This window comes from Anastrepha obliqua, chromosome 2 (genome assembly GCF_027943255.1).
Source record: "Anastrepha obliqua isolate idAnaObli1 chromosome 2, idAnaObli1_1.0, whole genome shotgun sequence".
In the NCBI taxonomy this organism is placed as follows: domain Eukaryota; kingdom Metazoa; phylum Arthropoda; class Insecta; order Diptera; family Tephritidae; genus Anastrepha; species Anastrepha obliqua.
The window spans coordinates 132,618,060-132,642,334 of record NC_072893.1 but is presented as its reverse complement, the minus strand read 5'-3'; the positions used below and the strand labels follow the sequence as shown (position 1 = coordinate 132,642,334).

General features: G+C 36.0%; 1 protein-coding gene and 1 long non-coding RNA gene across 3 annotated transcripts; both read left to right on the top strand.

Moving 5' to 3' along the window:
* Positions 1-1,308: 1,308 nt before the first annotated feature.
* LOC129239677 (uncharacterized) lies at positions 1,309-22,934 on the top strand. Of its 2 annotated transcripts, none has more exons than XM_054875373.1 (6): positions 1,309-1,439; positions 4,265-5,361; positions 20,289-20,499; positions 21,172-21,711; positions 21,777-21,891; positions 21,958-22,934. In XM_054875373.1, the coding sequence occupies exons 2-6, from the start codon at positions 5,092-5,094 to the stop codon at positions 22,598-22,600; spliced, it is 1,779 nt and encodes a 592-aa protein (XP_054731348.1). In that variant the 5' UTR covers positions 1,309-1,439; positions 4,265-5,091; the 3' UTR covers positions 22,601-22,934. The 2 variants fall into 2 exon arrangements, with proteins under 2 accessions (XP_054731348.1, XP_054731350.1); XM_054875375.1 differs by lacking the exon at positions 1,309-1,439 and adding an exon at positions 3,909-4,132.
* On the top strand, positions 12,512-13,276 carry LOC129239678 (uncharacterized). Its single transcript, XR_008581875.1, has 3 exons — positions 12,512-12,691; positions 12,746-12,932; positions 12,998-13,276. It is a non-coding gene; the product is annotated as an uncharacterized LOC129239678 (long non-coding RNA).
* Positions 22,935-24,275: the final 1,341 nt, after the last annotated feature.

The following is a 24,275-nucleotide window of genomic DNA, read 5'->3' as shown; positions in this document are numbered from 1 at the left end:
AACTTAAATTTGTAATGGTTTGTTTTTTTTATTTATTTTTTAATTTAAAACTTTCTTGCTGTATAGAAAGAAATTGCAATTTTTTTGCGTAAAATTTTAATTCAAGCCTATTATTCCTAATAATTTGGTCATCATTTTGCTTGGATAATCTACAGTTCTAAAAGCTCAGTAAGTGATTGAATTTTTTCCAAAATATCCAACAACCTGTAACGCATAAGTTGCAACGGGAAATATGCTTGTTTGTTTCCCCCTCGATTCGCTCACTTACAAATGTCAGTATCAGTTAATCAACAAACATGTTTGTATGTGCCTATATATAAATGAACACACATGAATTATGCATACGTGCAGGTTGCAGCGACCAGTTTCCAAAGCGCTAATCAGGGGAGCAAAGTCCAATGCAACTATCAACGATACAGGTAAGTTTTTGTTATCGTTGTTTCTTCGAATAGACATTTCTAAGCGGCCACAAATGCACGCAAAGCACTGATCAAAGCAGATTGTGTAAATATTTAAATAAGTTATCAAGGCAACCCAGCCAGCGAGCAAGTTCTCTCACACTCTAAGAGGTCCCCTCATTTAACATAGAAGAGCATTTTATCGCGAGACGTGCCCTCTTTTGCGGTATTCGTTTAGTTCGTACGAATTGCGCAGGCGATAAGCAGCCAGTCGAGGATTATTTATAGAGAATTCACATTTTCTAAATGATTACAAACGAGGGCTGGACCTTAAAGGCTTTTTAAATTTTTTTTTTCTGAAATATTAAAAAATATAAAGTAAAATATTGAAAAAAAGTTTCAAATGTATTATCTGCAAAATTTATATAAAATAAAAAACAGTTCCAAAATATTAAAAGAGTTCAAATATTTTATCCTAATATTTTATTAATTTACTTTAATTAAACCCAAAAAAGCTGCTTTAGATCCAAAATTTCTTAATAGATACACAAATAGAAATTAGGTTTGTAAAATTAAAAAATAATTCATATTTAGTTCTAAAATTCCTGAAAAATAAGGTGAAAGTAATAATAATTTTTTAATATTTAAAAATAAAATTCCTTAAAAAAACAGTAAAACTTACGTCTGAAAAATAAAAGAAGAAAAGAAAAATGTTTTGCTTCTAAAATCCTAAAGAAAAATAGGAAAATTAGAACAGTAAAATCAAAACTATTAAACACTTTTTTTTTGTACTTCCATAAATAATACAAAATGTCGTAATAAATTTCCGTACGTTTGCCAGACCCTGTCCTACTAATCGAGAGTACCGCTATTGTGATGAGTCGCCTTTTGAAAACAAAAATTTTATCATTCAGTTTGTTTTTGCCTCTCCCATTGAACGCTTGCGTTATTAGTTAAGTACAGTTACTTAAGCGTCTGGTGTAAATTATTTTGTTCTGCGCCTGTTTTACGGTTTCCAACTTGTGCTAGAAGAACTAAGAAGTAAGAAGTTTTCGTAGACATTAACAAATGAAGTACATAAATAAAATATTTTTGCCTGCAAAAATTAGCTTATCAGAATTTAGTCCATGAAATCGCACTTCTTGGTTGATTACGTGAGGAGCTCAAGACAGGCTGCAGTTTGACAAGCATCGAGATCAAAAATTACATGGTATACCCTCGTTAGTCATTTATTGAAAAAGGATAGTATCGTTTTCTTAAAGGTGAAAAGCGAGTCCGATATATTAAAAGTACCTGCAACGAGAGTTAATTCTTGGCATAAGAAATGAAATGATACGATTAGTTCATCATTTTTTTAAAATTGATATAAAAAAGAGGACTAAAGTATCTTAATAATTGATAGCGAGCAGTAAGGCTGACTTTTGCTAGAAAAAATGGTTAACTTTCTGCTAGAAATCGATGCTGTGAGTAGACCAAGAGTGTGAGTTTCAGACGACTTTTGGATTTCTGTTTAAAAAACTTGCACCACTCTAAGAATATGCCTAAGTATATCTTGTACTCTTTTGATCATTATACTATTATTCTTACAATTTCTCCAAATTCAGATTGATTCTAAAGAATTGAAATAAAATTCTACTGGGATTCAAGTGCCTCAGTTCATAAAACGAGAACAATAATAGCAGAATTTTAGTTTTCTTTGACCATCATCCAAAATGTACCACAGAGGTTAGATGAGCTAAAATTGCCATGTGCAGTTAATACAACACCCGTTACTTACAAGACCTGCCCTCTTGAACTCGCTCACCTAATATCCCTCCCTCTCTGGACCCAACCTGTCGAAACAGCACGTTTTCTGGTCCTACCGTTAGATGAGTTAGACGATAACGATTGTTGACTACACCACATTTGCAGGGCCTAGTGAACTATTACAACAACAACAAGATGTACAACCATTTGAGGCGGTTCAATAACTTTTATATACATATATATACATTTACATAAATTATATTTACTCAATTGAACGATTGACAGAAAAATATTATAACAGAAAGCTAGATTATTTTTCAAACTACGTCTCACTATGTTAATTATTTTTATAGATTATTATAGCCGTTTAATTAATTCATATTGATGCGTTATATAAAATCCAATTGTATTAAATATTTCATCTATTTTTACTTAAAATTGAACTTTCACCCGTCCAACCAGCCAAAGTATTATTAAATGTTATTAAATTATTGTCGATGCAAGCCGCACAGAAAGGCCTAAGGCCGAAAATTAACACTGCAAGTTTGTGTATTAAAGCTGAGTCCGGTTAAATTGCTCTAAAACCCGAAAAAAAGTGCTTGTGCTTTCCCCTTAAATCCGAAAACTTTCACAGTAATCTGCAAAGCTTTTTACATAACTATATAGTATCACATAACTATATAGTATCACATAACTATATAGTATCGGATTTTCTATTAGCCTACGACTCTAAAAAAAGTTTCATCAACTACCATTGTGACTGTAAGATCTAATTCGGCAAGGTACTCGTAATAAAAAGAGATGAATTTTCATTCGAGTCTCATTTAGAGAATAAATGTATATAAAATAGTTTTATACTTGCTTTCGACAGACGCCTCGATAATTATAGCAAAAAAGGCTATTATAGCTGAACAGTCGCAATGTCTTTCCCCCTGAATTTCCAAAACCGCTTTGTTGCCTCTTGCATGTAGCGCATTAATCGCGTACATAATACCTCATAATTTCATACATACCTAAGTATTCCATGCGCTTGTAATCAGCAAAGTCAAGTGACGTCAATGACGCAACGACACAGCGACTGACTAGGTAGCATCTAGAATAAACAGGAAAATACTGATGCTGACGACGAGGTCACAGATGTGGTCAGACATCATTTAGACTGAAGAGAGATTAAGACTTTTAAGCGCTTACAAGAAAGTAAGGAATAATTGCGCCTGGGGCGGGAGTAAATTGAAATTTCAAAATTATTTTGATTAAGTATCCGCGCACAGTTAACCTGGGGCTTTCTCTGGCTACCAGCGATCTGCTTTGGACAGGAGATCTTCGAGTTGAACGAAACTAATGATTTCTAACCGCTGGTAGATTTTATGCTGTCGTGCAGCCTCTGGTACTAACAAAGCAGCACCTCTCTTCAGTGATTGGGCACTGTCCGATGAAAATCCAAGTTGACGGCTATGAACCCATTAGAGTCAATATAATTTCAAGCCGCTTTTGTGGGAACTGTTTGGATAAAAATAAGGCAGGATTATCTCTACTCGTGAACTGATCAGCTTTTACGAGGTTAGGTGAATTTGGATCCCACTTTTTAACTAAATCTTAGGAATCAGACGAGTTTCCACAATTCATAAGTCATAATTCATCAATATCCGGACCTTACGTTTTCTTCTTCTCCTATCTTCAGATTTTTCTTAATCGTATATCAGAGAACTGAGATGTTTATATGCTGAAGTGAGTGCAGTGAACCCCGCTTCGTTTGTTTTCGGTGGAGCCTAATTTTAACCCCCCCTGGGTGAACCAAGCATTATATTATCTAGGATTTGTGATTGATTGGAGCTTTAAAGTGATAGAAATGTGACTACCAAGAAACTTTTAGTCCTCATTAGGGATTTTAAAGAGTGTTACTCGTACACAAGAATTGCTCGATGTGATGTGCAGCAGCATAAGCATATCTCCCTACGTACATACATACATATGTATGTAAACTCAACGTAATGGAACTTCAATGTGTATAACAAAATACTATAAAATATAGAAATAAAAAATACTAATTTTGCTCAACAGTATAGAAAAAATAAGTAGTTACGATGCCTGTTTTACATTCATTTATTTTTTATTTACAGATTTAATAAATCGAATGCAAAAGCACTGTGCACAGGCACACACACTCATACATATACAATAAGAAAATATATTTTAAAAACTCAATGTTTTTTCGCTACTGGGCATGTAACGAACAACTGCAATCGTTGAAGATAGCAAATATAACAACAACAAGTCAGCGCAGGTTGCACTTTGCACCAAATAGCCATTTTTGAAAAATAAAAAACATTACGAGAACAACTTCGTTAATAAATTTGATAAAAAATTTAAGTGGACCAGCCTATTTATAAAAACATAAGTACGAAAAAAGTAAACAAAAAATACGGTGCCTATTCGAAATCTCGAAAACGCAAAATATTCAGCCAAAATCAAACAGCGTCAACAACAAAAAGTATCAGTTCACGCACATACACATACACATTCATATCAATCGGACTAGTAGGCAGTGCTGTTGGCGCAAGAGCTACAACAAAAACAAAAAATAACAACGTAGCTCTCTACAAAAGGCCTGCACAGCGACGAGAGCTCCACACAGCCGGCCACCATCGATCAGTTGTGTCGCGACACCCAAAGACTTTAGATGCGTTTGCGCTAAATGCCAACAACGAACAAATAAAAAAAAAAAAAAAAACAAATTAAAAAGTTGCACAGACGAACAAGTCTATTAAACGCCGTACGGTGATAAAGAAAAAGTTATTAAGTGTTTTTGTCCACCAACAAACTCAAAACCAGTGAAGTGATCTCAAAGGCTCAAACAGGACTAAGAGAAAATATTTTTAATTTAAGTTTTTTTATAACTATAAAATATTTTATTGCATTACGTACACTTCTAATTCATTTTTGAAAAATGATTCGTCGTTTGGTACGCTCCGTGCTTATAGCGCCGCCTATGCAATCCTCCGCCACTGCCGCTGCATCCAGCGCCCGGCATTTAAGCACAGCTGCCACCGCGCAACCCACGCAGACGAGCTTCAGCCACCCGGACAAATTTCTAATCTACAACGAAGAGGAAGGTTACATCAAGCAATCGCCTTTTGAGCCGATCGAGCTACTCAATCTGACGATGGACAAATATGTGTGGCGGGATATAAAAAAATATGAAAAAAATGTTGCCACGGTGAGTAGGAAAAAAGCGTTCACTCGTAAATATAATTTGTGTAAGTGAAGCATCGGCGCCTTTATTTCCTTATTAGTTTCTCCGCGACAGCTGATAAAAATTTCCTTTATAATTAATATTTTTAATTTCACTAAAATGGTGGGCTTTTATTTGCGGCTTTTAAGCTTTCACGTTTCAGAAAGAAACTTTCACAGTGTAGAAAATAAACAGCGTAGCGGAAGAAAAAAATCTTGCAAAATCTTTTTACTGTGCTTATGTTAATTTAAAACGGTAAATATAATAAGTCCAGTGAGAAGCTTTCACATGCCGGGGAGTAGCTTTCACAAGAATTCAATTGACGCGCTGTTAAAGTTACTATGTTCTTATAGTAAATATGAGCTGAGCTTTCACTTATGATTGGTTGATTAAACTGCAAAATTAAGCGTTTTCAGTAGCAAGAGTGCATTTGGTACGCAATCAGGAGTTATGCTGGAATCGAAAACCTCTAGCAGGAAAAACAATCTTAGAGGCAATTAAGTTTGGTTTATTGAACTTATTTAGAGCTTTCACATGGTACCAAGAAGCTTTCACAGCAAACTCCAGCTTTCACATTTCTTGCAAAGAATTATTTTTAAAGTAGTTAAACATCAACATTTTTTCTTTCTCAAAAAGTTGTTCATTCCAAATTTATGCAAAATGAGACAGAAAATAAATGTCTGAGCGCTCAGTGTCGATAAATGTATAGCTTTGTCAGATTTTGTGTCGCAATCGAAATTTTTTTGCATTTATGAAAAAGTAAACAGAGAAGTGTGAAGTAATTGAAACCTGTTATTTTTTTTAACAAACGAGTACATTTTTGTCGAACAGAAAATTACTCTTCGTAAGCTGGTTTTCAAAGGCAGAAATGCCAACGGAAGGTTGTCATTTTCTGCCTGAGGGCAAAGGCAATTATAGACTGTCTTTTTAGCTGCATGAGAGTTATCGGTGTTAGAAAAAAATTACAAAAATATTGATGTAAGCAGTTGTTTTGGCTGCCGGGCTCGGCTAGGCTATTTTCAAACACCCTGTATTTATGTACAGTATTCGCTGCGGAATTTTGTGTAGTAGCTGTATCTTAAAAAAAAAATCATAAATCCCAGCCAGTCGTCCGGCAAAAAAGTTAAAACAGCAAAAACATCAGCCGTCCAACAAATGTTTAACCCGTAAACGTTAATAAAACGTAATCAAAAACATTTATTTTATAGTCACAATTAAATTTTGTTTCTTTGTTTTGCATTGCATTGTTTTTTTTTTTTTCAAAGCTAAAAAACTTTGGCTGATTACTGAGCGAACTTTGAACAGCGAGAGCCACCGGGGGATTTAAATGCCACTGATAAGATTACAAAGTTGGAGCAAATTTGAGTTGTTGTTAAAAACGGGGAATCATAGATGAGAAGCATACACATAATAGGTGCACCTGCACCTGTACGGCACCTGCAAAATATAGCAAGCAAGAATAAAAATATATCGTAGATAGAAAATTTGTGAGCTTTTGTCGCCAGTGTTCGTTTTTATTTGACTGCTCGAAAATGAACGGAAAATTCAATTTTAAATTTTACAATGAGCTTTTAATGAAATTGTAGTCGGAATTTGCCCCTTCTTTTATTTTTTACTTATTTTTTCATTTATTTTTTTTTTTTATTTTGATTTTTTTTTATTTTTTTTTATTTATATATATATATATATTTTTTTTTTATTTAGGGTTTCTTACATTGGGTCGGGTTTAGTGTAGTGCCGCAAAGGCAATTTCAAGTAAAGTGTAATGGTTTATTTAATGAAACTTATTTTAATATTCCCCTTAGGATTATTAAGAATTTTGAATTATTAAAATTTGTTTATAATTTGTCGCGAAACACTCAATTCCAGACAGCAATCGAAATTCTATGGAAACGTAATGAAAGTAAAATGGATCTGACATTTCGTTCTTCAGCTGAGCTTTTCGCGAGTTTTTGTTCTACTCCAGTAAGAAAAAAAAAACAATCAATTATCGACAATAATTGTTAATTATTTTTCAATAGTTTTTGCATTGTATGAAAATCATTGCTTCTACATACACCTTAATTATACACTAAAACTGGCATAGAATTTCATTTGAGACTTTTATCAGAATTTAGTTATGAGATGAGAAAATGCTTTGTTGACTTAATCGCCGGAAAAATTACTCAACTCAGGCATTTAATAACAGGCTGACGTAGCTACTTACTTAAATTCATACACGTACTACACTAACAATTGACGAGATTCATTGCACAAGTGAAAAGTTGCACTCGCTTTTCAATTGAACAGAATTTAATGTCTGTATGTACACAGCTACATATGTACGTATGTATGTATAAAACTAAGTGCAACTGGGAATGCAAGTACAAAAACATTCATATCAATTTCTGTGGGGAAATCCACCACTTTCAAGTAGTTGGCTTCTTAGGTAACAGAACTTAATGCCCACGAGCTTTATTTGGCTCGAGTTAACCTAAATATAAACGAAATTTATTTAAGGCTTCAACTCCTAAACTAATTCTTTTAATTGACTTAAAATTTTGGGCGAATATGCTGAATATATTTTACTATTCAGAGAACTCAGAAAAAAAAGAATATCTTACTTTTTATTATTATTTTTTTTTAATTTTTTTTAATTTTTTTAATTTTTTTTTTTTTAATTTTCAAACCCATGCAGCCCCTTGACGTTATTGAAGTATGCAAGTTATGTTCCAGATGTACATATGTACCTACTTATGTATGTGCGTAGGTACTCGATACTGATAAAGCACTTGTTGCACCGAAGTAGACATTTTACAGAGATTGCAGGCAATTGGCGATAATTGAAGGCAAGCAAATATAAATACTCGAGTAAAAATAAAAAAATGCACGCACACATACATATGTTTTTGTATATACTTATGTATAAGAGGACGTGTTCACATGCTCGTGCAAGCACTTGAGGCACATGCGAGTTCATTGAATTCTCTCAAGCCAAACAACTATTGCTTTTTTAATTCATCAATTTTTGTACTGAAGTTTTTATTTTTTTTTCTTTTGCTTATCTCAGTTTTTGCGTTGAAAATTTTATTTTTATGCTGTGCGTGTTGAGATTGGCCTCTAAAGGGAAGAAGCTACAGATTATTGTTAGCTGATATTCGTTAGTTTTCAAAGTTTTTTCCGATTTTAACACAACATTAGATTTTTTTTATTGTCACTTTGGAGTTCAATGTCTTAAGATAAAAAATGAAGCATATTTTTAGAATTTATTCCAGTGGAAATTTTTTAAAAAGCTCTTTATATTGTATTTATTAAGCTGTAAAAATTAATATGACTGAAAATATCACCTGCAGAGCTTTTCTTCTACATATTACGCCTTTTTGACGAGCGCGTGGCCGAACCAACTGCACCTGCAATTTCTAATTTTATAAGTATAAAACTGCGTAAGATTTTTTAAAATATTATTTTTTTAATTAACAAATATCGAAATTAAAAAAAAAAAAATTATTAAAAAATTTAAAATAAAAAATTTAGAAAAAGTTTTGGGCAAAAAATTAACAATCAACAACAAAGAATTTTTCGAAAATTGTTTATAAAAAAAAAAATTTATCCGCACTTTCATACTCGAAAACTAACTTCTGAAATATAATTGGGAATATACAGTTACAATTTAAATCAGTCGGTCAAGACTTTTTCGAGTTATGACTCCGACCTACTAGAAAAATTTAACTGCGACTGCTCAAAATTAGATGTATTTAGGGATTTTTTCCCACCATCATCCTTTTATTAATCCAATTTTAAACTATTAGCGCAACTTTTAAGTGAAAAGCATCGATTTCTTGACATTTCTACATTGGCCTAACCCTTTAAACAGGTCTGAAATCCCAGCAATCACCGGCGGCAAATGTACAAAAACCATTGTTTTCTTGCTGATTTCAAGTGAGATAAAAAGATCATTTTATGCCTACTTTCTTACATTTCAAACGGGATTAGTACCAGAAAAGGTACGCAATTATTTGCGTCAGAACAACAATTGACCTTGATTAGGGTGTTTTTTATATGTATCGAACTAATTTAGGCTCATTTTTATGCAAATCGCTCGTTATCTGATTACACCAGATAATCACTTGTGGAGGGTAATTAGAATTCGAGCAGAGTCCACATATTAAATTGTGCAGTTGTTGTTGTTGGCATAGAGAATTACTTTAATATGTACTAAATATATTATTTACAGGGATCAGCTAATCTCAGCTTTGGGAAAAAGTTGACTGTTTTTTAAGTTGTTTCTGTTGTTGTTGTTCCCCGCTTCATAGCCATATTTGTATATTCGCTCGGATGCGACGCAATGGGCGGTTTTAGATGTGGGCCTCCACGGTCGCTCCGATGAAATATTTTATATAAAAACCAGAAAACACAGCGTGCCAGTATATATTCTTTTAAAGTTTATTGGTAATATATATATACATAGATATATGCATAGATGTGCATAGAAATATACATATATGCGATACGTATTATTGTACATATATGTATTGTTGTATTAGATATAATTATTAGTTTATGACACATTACCTGTTGGCTGACACGTCTGGTGGCTCCTGATTGTATAATCCAAGTGAAAGTTAAGGGTAAAGTTAAAGTAAAAGTAACCTCGCCGAACAACGTTTAACACGGTAAACGTTTTAACTGTTCGGCGGGGAAATGCCAGGGTTAACGGCCTTCACGTTGCAGCGACTGGAAACGGTGGTTAGCAACAGTCGGAACGGTAGGCGCAGTTACCATTAGGGTGGCTAAAAATTTATATTTAATATTAGGGTGCGGCCTAAACATGCCGGCTCCCTTGCGATAAGCAATGATTATTTTAGGACGGAGGTGTCAGCCAACGTTCGGTATTGGTGAGAAATCGGAGGCTGCTGGTGCCGTCTGAAATGCTGCAAAGATATGTAATTTTATGTACGTGGATTATTGCACACAAAAGGTAAAATTTATTATATTAAAATTTATTGATTCGTTATGTTCAAATCATTTAGGGCCGTGATACCTGGCGAGGCCTAGTCGCCAGTGTATTGTCGCCCGTCCTTTTATTTTGGCGCATTATCGTTGGTTGCGCATGTGGTCGAAAAGGCCTGGTTTCCGATCCACGCGCACGCCAGTGTTCATGCTACAGCTGGGGTTGAAGAGGCCTCGTCTCCAATCCCCTATCTTCATTGAGGCGAAAAGACCTTGTTTCCGCTCTGCTTGTTCAGGCGGAAAGGCCTAGTTTCCGCTCTGCTTGTCTAGGCGAAAAGGCCTAGTTTCCGCTCTAGACTTAGTCCTTTGTTTTGTTTTTTACAAACAAAAGGAAATTGAATTTAATTTGTTTTTTTTTTTTTTTTTAACTGAAAATGTGTAGTGTGTACACGGCTTTACACATAGTTGCTTAATTAGCTTTAGTGTATTGTATTGGTAGTGGTGCATTTGGCTGGTCAGTGCAGTGCTGATCACAGCGAAGGAGACTACAAAGGAAAATAATATATATATTTTTGTTATGCACTGTGCATATATGCACTAGGCATTTGAGTAGTTTTTTTTGTTATTTGGCGATGAGGAATTTTCATAGCCCTATGAGACACCCTGCCACCCAAAACAAAAAATGTACCTAGTTGGGTACAATCACATATTAATGTTATTTTAATATGTATGTTCACCGCCAGGGGGTTGGTACATACTAATGGACATTGCAATATTCGCCGCATAGGAGGATCGTGTCTTGGCTATGTGTGGAGCGTAACCAAGTACAAGGTGTCCTGCCGTGGTATATTTTTTTCCCTTTTGTTCTTATTATATTTTGGCTACAATAAGAACAAAATGATAAGCAAAAGAAGAAAAAAAAATTATAATATATGTATATTTAGATATAATTTTTCGTAGCATTTGCATACATAAGTGCATGATGTTAGAAAAAACTAATAGTTTGCGTTACTTTACGCAAACTATCCCTGGAATGTCGAACCCATTTATATCATTCCTGTAGGGTATTTTTGTTTTTGTTTCTTAATCCCTAATTTCCTTAATGGCTGACCTCGACCCATTTCCTTTTCACATGTGTCGACGGCGTGTGACAAGTGAGTGAAAAGTGAATCGGTTTGCTTTGTGGTCGTTTTACAATTTTAACGAAATTAGGCAAACTGTGACTTTAAATAATTAGAAGTGCTAAACATTGTGCAAATTTTAGTTATATTTTCCATATAAACTCGTGAACGCAATAAAAAATTTAAATGTTTGGCAAACCAAAGCGTCCTGTTGCCGCATATATGTTGTGGCTCAACAATGCACGCGATCAGGTTAAGCGCGAAAATCTAGGCATTAAAGTAACCGAAGTGGCCAAAAAAAGGTGGAGAGTTATGGCGTTCAATGAAGGACAAGTCGGAATGGAAAGCAAAGGCAGCTAAAGCCAAGGAAGATTTTGCTGAAGCTGTGAGAGAATTTGATAAGATGGAATTTATATTCATATAATCAGCTGGATTGAAAACACGTTTGCACAAAGTTTCAAGTCACTCACATCAAAGGTAATACAAAAGTAATATGCGTAATTTTCGGTCGTTTACACATGCATTTATCGTATGAAACGAATTTAGTGGTAGTGAAAGTAACAAAATAGAAACTTTGCATTTAATTTAATATAATAAAATTAAATAAATATTGATCAAAATGCATAGTGATAAGTAAATGAAAATTCATATTATATATGTGAAAAAAAAATAAGTGACAAATGTGCGAGTGAGTAGGGTTAGAACTTAACGTTCTTCTGCCCAGTGAGAAATCGTCGCGCAAAAAAAAAAAAAATTTCAGATCGGGCTTTAGATTAATTACACAAGTGTTAAGTGGTAATTTGTTGGCCTTTCGGTTTTGCGTGTGAAAAAAAGTCCACATGTACGCGTTACCAGTGACGGCAAATTAGTGGATGGGCCACCCACAAGTAATCCTTGAACCACGGCAAAGAAGGAGCGCCATCAGAATTTTCGTATGGTTCTTGCATTTGGAACATCATGGAACAACATATTATATTCCAATTAAATTTTTATTTATATTAAAGGTGAGATTTTAAAATATATGATTGTATATAGTTAGTACGTAATGAATTTTATAATTAATTCTGTGTGTTATAGGCTCCGTTGTTGGGCAATCAACATCAAAAGCGGCTGTGCGTTGCAAGCAGGATTTGCCGAAGCGATCATCAACATATGTGCTGAAGCACAGAAAAGCTGATGTGACTACGACCATCCCATGTTGAAGCTATCTGGGATGCCGCCAGCTGGAAGGATATCTTTAATCACCTCGTTGCCGCTGCTAAGAGGTAAATATGTTAATACGTGAATGTGACTGTAAAAGTAAAAATCTGCCTTTTTAGATGTTTGAGTCATCCAAGCTTTAATTGACCTAGAGAAAAATTCGAATTTGTGGGACGGATGTTGGGCAAAGCGGTGCTTACTCGTAAAGGATAAAATGAAGGAGCTAGAAGTGCATTCGGTGGTAGAAATCAACATCAAGTTAGGGCGGCACAAAAGGCGGTCGCCCATGCATGCGCGATTCGTAGGGTATGACCAAATGCTATGTTTTTATTTTTAATTTATTTATTCTAATTTTTCCTTTCATTGAATAGAGAAATTCGCGTGTGCTATCTAACTTAGAGTATTGAGAGTATGACACGTCGCATCATCAAACTAAACAACTACAACCAAAACGCGCCGAAAAGATTCCTTAAATGAACTGAAAACCTTGACATTGTTCAAATAGTTGACGATTTTGAAGTAGTTTAAAATTTATCGCCCGAAAAATATGTAAAAACGAGATTCGTTGTTCGGCGAGGATGAGTAGTGAAGGTGTAAATTTTATAAATAAAAATATATTATTTGAAACTAAAGAAACTGTAAATGAAACGAAGAATACCTATTTTTTGTCCATTTCATAGCAACTTTAATTTTCTACAACCAACTTCAGGTAGGGAGTTTCTAAAATAATGGGAAATCAAACCTACATATAATAAAATAAATTTAAAAAATTTGTTGAGAATTTCGATGCAATTGCATCCTTCGTAGGTTGTAGGGGTTGTTGTAGCTTCTTAGGTTTTTTGATGTTTCCACTTCGTCCTTTTTTGTAATTCGATGAGGTATTCCCTTTTCCATCGTTTGCGAAAGGTTCGATGGAGGGCTTTCAATTTCTGCCACCACAAAGAATTGTGAACCAGTTCCTCTTGCAGGGACGGATTTTTCGCGAGACGCGTCTCATTCCGGAAGAATTGAGAGCAGGCGCTCTTGAGTGATGGTCCCAGCTTGATGTTTGATGAAAAGTCCCGTTTGAAGGGTAAGGTGACGACATACTTTCCATCTTGGTTGCGCTGCGTAGTGGTCCGGTATAATTCCTCGCAATACACGTCATCTTCAGTCTGTCTTTCCTTTTTTGGGATGTCTTCTAATTCCCAAAAGGCAGCTAGTTGCTTGTCCAGTGTGACTTCGCTGAAAAGAGAAACTATTTTTGTTTTGGGTGGGTTGACCGTTTCGGCTCGACCAGTTAGTATCCACCCGAATACAGTCTCTTGGGCAAGAAGTGTACTTAGTACATTTTTCTTCAGGCCGCTTAAAATAATTTGGGGATAAATGTCTCCGCCAAGGACAAGGTCCACTGGTTCATTGACGAAGAACCTCTTATCCGCCAAAGTGAGATCTGGAAATGCTTGCCTTGTCATTGCGCTTACTAGGCAAGTCGGCAGATTTCCAGTTAATTGCGGCAAAACTAGCGCAATTGTATTTAATTTTACAAAAGGGTCGATAGGCGACCGCAGTTGTAATGAGCACGCTTGTCTTACCTGCGCAGATACTGAATTGTTGATGCCCGAGACTTGGGCATGCAAGCGTTTAGATGGCAGGTTGATTCTACGTTTGAGGCGTTCAGTGATGAACGAACACTCAGAACCAGAATCGATCAGAGCTCGTGCTGCAAAATTTACATTATTATGGAATATATTCACCATGGCTGTTCCCAGTAGAACCCCTTTGTCCGTATTGGAATAGCACGATTTAAAATTATTGATTCTGCTATCCTTTGGCCTATTAGAGTCAAGTCGTTTTAGGGCCTCCTTGGATGTTGAGGGCAGGTCATCAGCGGGATCTCTGCTTTCCTTAAGAGCTGTTGCCTTTGGTTGAACTGCTGTAATGTGCAGGAGCGTGTTGTGTCTTGAGTGACATGTGCTGCAGTTATATGAGCTCGTACATCTAGACACCGTATGTCCTGACGACAGGCAGTTCAAGCAACAGTTGTTGCTCTTGACGCACGCGATGCGATCGGTGACCTTTAACTTCCGGAACTTCGGGCAACTTTGCAATTTGTGGTCGTCAGTGACACATAATTTGCACATATGTTTGGCGACACTTACCTGAAAGTTACCCATCCTTTTTGGTGTGGTTTCCGTATGGTGTTGTAAGCTTTGCGCCTTGGGCGCTTTGTAGGCTTTAATCCCTTTTAAGCCTGACACTGTTTCAAGTGTCTGAAACCTGTTGGAAAGGAATTTGTCCATGTCTGTCCACTTTGAAATTTCAGATTTGTTCTCTATCGTTTGTTCCCAAAGCGATAGAGTACTTTCTGGCAATTTCGTGGAGCATAAATAAGTAATAATTGCATCCCAGTTTGAAATATCTATCTGGTGGTTCTGTAATGAGGAAATGCAATTATTGATGTCTCTTTGGAGTTTTTTTATCGAACTGCCACATTCAGTTTCGATTGTCTGTAGGTTAAACAGGATCTTCAGCTGCGTGTTCACCAGAATCCGTTTGTTTTCGTACCTTTCGCAGAGATTTTTCCACGCTGTAGCAAACCCGTCATTAGTGAGCGGGCACTTCCTGACGATGTCTCTGGCTTCACCCTGCGTTTTTTGGTTGAGGTGGAACAGCTTTTCGACCGGGGTAAGGCGCTTATTTAAAATGTATATGGCCGTGAACATATCGCGGAATGTTGGCCAAGATACGTAGTCGCCTTTGAAAATGTCCGTATCGCACAGTGGAAGGTGAATATTAAGTTCGCGTACTGCAAGCTCTTCGCCTTCCCGGTCTGCCTTTTCCAGCCTCGCAGAGAGGTAAGCCATCGTCGACATGCCGCGCAAATATGTGTGGTAACATATTTTATTTCTCTTCTTTATCGCGGCAAGATCCTTAGGAGAAGGAGTTTCTGTTGAAAGCAAGTGGTCGTACGCGGCTTTGGCCTTTTCCCACATTGCTTTCAACTCCTCCTGTTGGATCCGGAGTGAAAACTTCGAATGGTCACTTGACGGAGTGCCATTAAAATCGGATTCGAATTCCGTCACGGCGTCGACTAAACGAATATACGTATCCATATTGTAGGTATGGGATACAAAAACTTACGCGGTATTAAAGAAAAAAAGATGCTCCTTCGCGAAATGGAGACGAATTCACAGCGAGACCCAAGCCCAAAATGCACCACCGAGATTAAAATAACAGTATATATTATGTATATTATGGATGTCTGTATATATTTATTGAGCAAAAAGATAATATATTTAAATTTATATACGAAAATTTCGCCACCCACACAATAATCAGCGGTATGTATGCACCTGTGCAAAAAGTGCGCTGGGATCGATTTCAATTTACTGCGGCGTTGTTTGTGTAGTTGTGTACTCAACTTCACAGCGGGAATGTACAAGTAAAAGGAATAAGAAAAAAAAATTGAAAAATTCCCAACAACGCGCTGTTAGAGGGTTGATTTACTTGAAAATACCGCGCGCACTTGTATTGTCTGTTTGCCGACAGACGGAGTCGTTGACCCTTTTTGATTTTTTGTAGTTATCTTATTTACACCAAAAAAAAAAGAGTGTGCAATAAATCCACGTACCTGTTTTTTCTGGAACGGATTGTTGGTGTTGAAGTTGCTGATGGCTTGGTGCTTTTTTTTTTTTCTTTTTTGGACTCTTGCTGGTGATTGGCTTGCTTGCTGGTGATTTGCTTGCTTGCTGGTGATCTGCTTGCTTGCTGGTGATCTGTTGGCTTGCTGGTGATCTGTTTAAAGTGGATCCTTTATTTCAAAATCCGGCTCGAAGGACCATGTATATTCGCTCGGATGCGACGCAATGGGCGGTTTTAGATGTGGGCCTCCACGGTCGCTCCGATGAAATATTTTATATAAAAACCAGAAAACACAGCGTGTCAGTATATATTCTTTTAAAGTTTATTGGTAATATATATATACATAGATATATGCATAGATGTGCATAGAAATATACATATATGCGATACGTATTATTGTACATATATGTATTGATCTATTAGATATAATTATTAGTTTATGACACATTACCTGTTGGCTGACACGTCTGGTGGCTCCTGATTGTATAATCCAAGTGAAAGTTATAGGTAAAGTTAAAGTAAAAGTAACCTCGCCGAACAACGTTTAACACGGTAAACGTTTTAACTGTTCGGCGGGGAAATACCAGGGTTAACGGCCTTCACGTTGCAGCGACTGGAAACGGTGGTTAGCAACAGTCGGAACGGTAGGCGCAGTTACCATTAGGGTGGCTAAAAATTTATATTTAATATTAGGGTGCGGCCTAAACAATATTCAAAGGCGAAATTCTATAATACCTATGAAATATTGGTATTTCTGATTATTTTTAGTGTTGTTGCTTTCTAATATTACAAAATTATTTGTTTTTTTAATAGCATTTAAGTAAAATTTTTTGATATGAATAACATAAAATGTGTTTTTCGGCTGTGAAGCAGAGCACTTCGTATGTGCGTGTGCCGGCTGTGCGTCGGGGAACTGATTCGGCATTGCAGTCAAACTAAAACACGAGTTTAGTTTCATGAGAGACACATATTTGGCTCACGAATCTGCTTCTGCTGAAACGAAAAAACTTGGTGGTTGCCATAAAATAATGCAAACATGCATACATAGTTTTTGCTGTAATCTGAAAAAGCGCAACTTTTATTGGCCAGCCGCCTTGATGAGAATGCGTAAATGAGGTCACAAGCAAAAAGTGACTAAGTCGGAAATCATAAAAAAAGAGCTGTTGTAAATATAAACGACACATATGTATGTATGCATACTCTACAGTAGCCAATATATTTTTAGAAACGGCTAGCAAATACAAGACAAGTACGCTTCTCTGCCGGTGAGTTCAAGTATTTTATTCTAACGCCTTGTGCCATATTTTTGTTTTTTCCTACTTCCGTACAAATAAATACATTTCTGGATTTTGCGCTGGAGAGCAGGTGAAATACATACATATATATAAGGTTATATGAGCATGAGAGTAAGTAAAGTTTTCTATTATTCCAAGTTTTCATAAACGGAAAAAATTAAAGAAATATTTGCAGAGGGGTGGAAATGGAGCTTTGTTAGTAGAGTTTTTCATTACTTTTTAATTGGCAGTTATTGCTTGTGGCAACAGATATGTTCGAGTATAATTGCAATCGTAGTTTATCAAGGTAAACATGACTGCTCTGTAACTGCATAATTATGTATATGCATGTGCATGTCTATAATAATCACTTCTCCTTAAGCCACTGCAGAGTTGTTGAAACGTTAATAGGTCTTCATAAAAGCCACTTGTTCCCCTCCAATGTAAACACTTCCCCACACACAATCGCACAATTAGCCTCACTATTAAATGCCAGAACAACAGTTTAATTGTCGGTCTTACAGTGTTGTTGGCTACTATCGCTTATCTTTTCAATTGTTTGTGTTGGTTTTCTCCTCTGGTTTTTGTTTTTTGTTTGTCAATGAAAAATTCGGCTTGTCATTGTATGACGCGCCCCCAGCACACACACTCATACATCAGCAAGCGCGATCGCGATCATTTATTTAAGCAACACAATTTTACTTGCCTTCAACTACCGTTCGCTGCGCCGTTTCTGTTTCGTATTTTTAAACATTTATACGTAGATGTGTGAGTTTGCGCAAACTCGTAAATCATTCTGTTTGTTTACCACCTTGCGCTCCCACTTAACGCGCTCGCTCCAAGGCACATACACGAATTTAGATCTAGACTTTGGACATTGGTCTACTGAACTTTGGAATGATACAGAAAATCAAACAAAGAAATCAAAAGCAAACAAAAACAGCGCGAATTTTTTTATCAATTTTTTTTTTCATTGTCTGTCTTGAATTTTGTTTATTTACGCTAAAGATTTTTTAATAATCACATCCATGTACTATACATATGCACATACATACAAATATTAGTCTTTGTTAAGCGGCAATTTTAGATAAATAAAAATTTTAATTTAAAATAAAATAAAACCAAAATTAAAATAATATTTGTGAAGCTCACTATAAATAATTTGGCCTTGAAAATATTATTAATACTTTTTATGCGTCCTTGTTTATATATTGTTTTATGGACAACCACTCAACCTTTATTCCAAAAAACTAGCAAAATATAAAAAACAAAAAACGTTCAGATGAAAGCTGAAAAGACCAGTTGTGGTTGTTGTTATGACAACGAACTAGAACCGACAGTAGGGGGGAATGACAGGCGTGCCAGTATAACATGTCAGCAGACACTTCAACCATCGTCAAGACAGGACTTTACTGCTCAATTGCATACTCAACCCAAAGTAATACCTGCCGTCTCCACTACATCCTCTCTTTACCTTTTCTTGCTTGACTTTCCCTTACAATAGTACCTTGGCCTATTCGCTTTTTTATCAAAAAAAAAAAACGCGAAAGAATTGGCACAGTTGATTTGAAGCCATTGAAATCAAAATTGCGTCTCTCGGAAAAATTTGTCCCGTATCGAATTAAACTGGCTGCGTCTACGACTTCGATTCTTATCAGATATCGTAAAGAGATTCTGCCCAAAACCCATAAGTTTTTGCACCAGTGGCTCAGCTGTTTGTGTCAAGAAGTCTGCACAATTCGAATTTTATTTCGAATCTTGAGAGCTCTTTTGGAACACCCTCTATGATATTCTTATCATGCACTACCATGTTATTTAGCTGATTTATTTGTTTGGTTTATTTTTCTCGAATTTTTTGATAACGGAATAACCAGCGTCACCAAGCGCCAACGACTGCTTAATTGCATCGCCCAGCACATTTTAGTTAATTGCACAATAAAAATAATAAATTGCAGTAAAAATTTAAAAAGTGCATGAAAGCAAACTGATTATTCAACTTCAGGCATCTGACACATAAAAAATCTAGCAAAACTGGCTCAGCTAGAACGTTCAGCTATGCTTTTTTTTATTTTTAATCTCTGCCTTTAGCTTTTGACGTTATTTGCTTATCTATCAAACATTTTTGTTGTTTTGTTGATCTATTAAAAAGACGCAGCTTCGACTTTCCGCCTTTTGAAATTTTAGAAAAAAAATTGATGATGAGTTTTGAAATTTTAGAAACAAATTTGATGAGAAAAAATGTCAAAATAATTTTGTTTCATTATTTTCATTTTTATTTCAAAAATTAAAAATAAATGTAATTAACAAACCCATTTTTAATTTGCACCCCATTTTATTGTTCTATGTTTTATTTTGATAAAAAATTTAAATTAGCTATAAAAAAAATGCAATTAAAAACAAAAAAACTAAAAAAAATTATAAAAAAAGTTATAAAAAAACAATTATAAAAACATTTATAAAAAATATTAAAAAAAAACCAAAAAAAAAATTCATAAAAAAAATTACTAAATCAAAAAATATAAAAAAATAAATTATAAGAAAAGAAAATATTGAAACAAAAATTGAAAAAAAAAATTTAATTAAAAAAATAAAGTTAAATAAAAAAATAAATTAACTATTTTCACTTTACAGCCCATTTTTTGTTCTATATTTCATTTTAATAAAAAATATTTAAATTGAAAAATAAATCAATTTATATATTATTTATAAGTATTGCATTTTTCTATATTTTATTTTAAATATTTTCGGGCTTAATTTCTTGCAGGTTTGCATCCTCAGCGGCCGTCAGTACACCTATGCTCAGTTACGCGACAGTAGCGCTGCCTTTGCCACGCGTCTGCAAACCAAATTCAAGCTCGGACCAGGCGATACGTTAGCCGTGTGCTTGCCAAACTTGCCAGAATATCCGATTGCGGTGTTAGGCGCTATAGAGGCGGGTCTATCGGTAACCACAGTGAATCCAATCTACACAGCAGGTGAGTAAAGGGTGGAGAAGTTGTAAAAGAAAAATTTAAGCACAGTATGACTTTCAAGCCAAGCCCTGCCAATACCTATTTTCTTCATAACTTGGAACGTTTATCAAATCGATACTACCAGTGCAATTTCAGTTCTTATCTAATAAGGTTGAGTAAATAAATGTAACAACTACTCGTAATATAATTTTACGATGCCTAGGTTCTTTGTTCCAGGTTGCATTGTATGAGTTGTATAGATAAACCCACTCGCCGCTTGATTAGTTCCACTTCAGCGGTGTTTTGTTGTATCTGTATCTGCTCAATTCGGCTTGACGAGTGCAATGTCGTTGTTGTTTAGTTGTTTATTTATTTGCTATTTGTTGTGTTGTGATAGGTTCACTGTTTGACCTTCACGGCTACTGCGCATGCATGAACACATTTCGAGTTTCTAATGATTCAGTGCAGTACAGCACAGTAGGCATGAAAAGTTAAGCCACTTTAGACAATATACTCGTATGGTGTACCTGAAAACGAAATCTGTGCTCAACTAAGACTGATTTCAAAGAAAGCTAGACGTCTACCGCTAGCCAATTCTTCTGATATTTCATAACTTTCTCTAGCTTTCACACAAACACTATTCTTTTATTTAACTAACTTTCCCTTATTTTTTATTCGTACTTTCTTCCACTTTAGACGAGATCGGCCGTCAGGTTCAGCTGAGCAATGCCAAGTTCGTTGTCGGCACCAGTCTCGGCTATGGCGTCATACGAGATGCCTGCAAGTTGGCACAAAAGAATCTTCCCATCGCTGTGATTCGTTTACAGCCAGATGAGGAACTACCCGCGGGTGCTATTGATTTCTTTGAACTCATCAACCCACAAGCTGCCGACTACTCACAGTTGAAGCATCACGACGTCGATCCGGATAGCATGGCCTTTCTTCCCTTCTCATCCGGCACTACTGGTCTACCGAAAGCTGTGCAGCTCTCACACAATAACCTCGTCGTTAACAGTGAGCAACTGGAGATTGGATTTAAATTGAGGGCCTCCGGAAGGCAAGAGGTGGTGCCAGGCATTCTGCCCTTTTTCCACATTTACGGTCTTAACATTGTTATGCTCTCGAAGTTGGCAATTGGCGGCAAGTTGGTTACCATGCCGCAATTCCGTCCTGAAGATCTCATAAAATCGCTCCACGAATACAAGGGGACATTTTTGAACATCGTGCCGCCAATCGGTAAGTGTTTGGACACGACTGTGGCATCAGCGCTGTTTTCACCTAAATCTTTTCACACATTGCAGCACTTTTTATGATCAACTACCCGAAGCTGACACAAGAGATGGTGCCCGATTTGAAATACGCAGTGATAGGTGCAGCGCCGATCTCCGAAGCAGATATTGAACGTTTCCTAAAGAAGTTAGTATGCCATTTGCTTCCTTTAAAGTTTATTTTTTGACAAAATGCTCTGTGTTCTATCCACAGATTCCCAAATACTAAATTGCTGCAGGGTTACGGTATGACCGAAACTTCACCGCTCACTCTGATGGTTCCAACAAATAATACCCGCTATGGCTCCGCTGGCGCGCCTACTTCCAATACTGAGGCAAAAATCGTACCTATTGACGGTAGCAGCCAAAAGGGATTGGGCCCCAATATGACCGGCGAGCTATGCATTCGTGGTCCCCAAGTCATGAAAGGCTATCTTAACAACGACGAGGCCAATGCAGAAATTTTCTACCCTAACGGTTGGTTACGCACTGGCGATGTTGGCCACTACGACGACGACGGCTACTTCTACATCACCGACCGCATTAAGGAGCTAATCAAAGTGAAAGGCTTCCAAGTGCCACCCGCCGAGCTGGAGGGCATTCTCCGCGAGCACCCAAAGATCTTAGAAGCAGCTGTCATACCACGACCAGACGAATTTGCCGGCGAACTGCCACGCGCCATTGTGGTGCTACGCGAAGGCATGACAGCCACCGAAGAAGAGATCTACGACTATGTGGCCGAACGTGTGGCGGAGTATAAGAAACTAGACGGCGGCATCGTTTTTGCTCAAGCAATACCCAAGAATCCAACGGGAAAAATAATGCGAAAAGATCTAAAAGCGCAATACGCGAGCTAAGCACGCGGTAAGGAGGGGATACGTGTAGAGATTAGACTAGACTATAGGGTTAGGCCTTAGAAGAGGGGGATGATCGATCGATCGCATGTTATAAGATATTTGTAGGTTGTAATTTTGTATTGGCAAAAGTTATTTAAAATTGTTATGATTTTGAGAATTGTGAAGATGTTTTCTACCAGTTAAGTTTTATAAAGGCCTTGAGAAATTTGTATAGTGGCTGTAAATGGCTTAGGTGTAAGTGCGCACGCATAGCATTTAAAACGCTGTGCGTGTATATATATAATGCATTTAACTATTGTAATAAATTGGCTACATAAGTAAGCGTACAAAAGAATCCAGTAGAGAGAATATCTTTAATTTTAATGAAGGAATGAGAAATTTTTGAATTGGAAATGTAGCAATGGGCGAATTGCCTTCCTGGACAGACAGATTGCGGCTCGTTAAAAATGTGGGCATGAAAGTAAAGTAAATGTCCAGGGTCTACATATAAGAAATTGAGAAAAATTTACTGATAAAATATTCTTTTTTACACCTTTGATTTTTCTACAATTATCGGCAACAATAAAAAAAAATTCTTATACCCAGAATTAGTGCACGCCTTTCTACACTCTTCATTTTCGCCAAAATAGCCAGTAAGCCTCTGTTTAGCCATTAAAAGCATTTCTGTTTGGCCATCGTTTGCTGCCTTGATAGATCTGCGTGAATTTAGCACTAACGTGAAAATTCCTGGTACTTTAGAGGGAAGTATTCAAATATGATGAAAAGTTAAGTAAATTGTGAGTCAAAACCCACTTAATTTGATCTTTGGGTTGAATTTGCTATGCGCTGAATCGCTTATACATTCACACTTTGAAGACAACTGTAGTGTATAAATTCCGCTAGTTTCAATGCGGTTCGTTGCTAAGCTAATGAGGTGGGCAGTACACCAATGGTTTGTGCCCTGGCCGATGAATGGAATATTTTAACAGAGAATGTTAATGGAATCAGAAGGAGGACATGTTAAATAACTTTTTTTCGAGTACTAACAGCAATGGAATGGAACATTAACATTCTCTGGTGAAATAGAGCAACAGATTTTTCCTTACAGCGCCGCTTGATTTAGTTGCTAATAAATGATACAAATGATTAAATGAATATTTTTTTTATTTCTTTTATAATTCTTAAATTTCTTTAATATAATTACATGATTCATTTAAATGTTAAATAATAATCTTGTCTTCATTTAATTTACCTTTATCTTTAGTACATTTCTGCTTTTTGTTTTACTCTTTTGTTTTTTTTTTTTTTTTTGTTTACGACTCGTTTTCACAATATTTTTACTTGCTAAATTATTTATATTGTTTTTGTTTTTGCTTTTAATTTTACGTACTTCTTTATCTTTGTTTAGTTTAACGATTTTTCTTTAACATTTTGTTTTTCGATCGTCTGTTACGATTTACATAAGAATTTAACATACACACATTTTCTTTATTAGATTAAATTTTTCTTGTTAATTTTTATTTAAACCTTTCTAGCACGCACACTTACACTACCTATTAGTTTCAACATGTTGGTGTGTATGTGTGAGTGGGCAGGCGCATTTTGCTGCCGTATTATAGATATTATCCCCTTTACGGGTAGATGTACGTAGAATGCCAGACATTAACTTTGTCGAAAAAAATGGTTGAGGGTTTTC

Bases quoted from the DNA above. Each gene is read 5' to 3' on its own strand.
- LOC129239677 (XM_054875373.1), top strand. From the start codon at position 5,092: ATGATTCGTCGTTTGGTACGCTCCGTGCTTATAGCGCCGCCTATGCAA. The intron at 20,500-21,171 runs GTGAGTAAAGGG...CTTCCACTTTAG, and splicing joins GAATCCAATCTACACAGCAG to ACGAGATCGGCCGTCAGGTT. The intron at 21,712-21,776 runs GTAAGTGTTTGG...CACACATTGCAG, and splicing joins GAACATCGTGCCGCCAATCG to CACTTTTTATGATCAACTAC.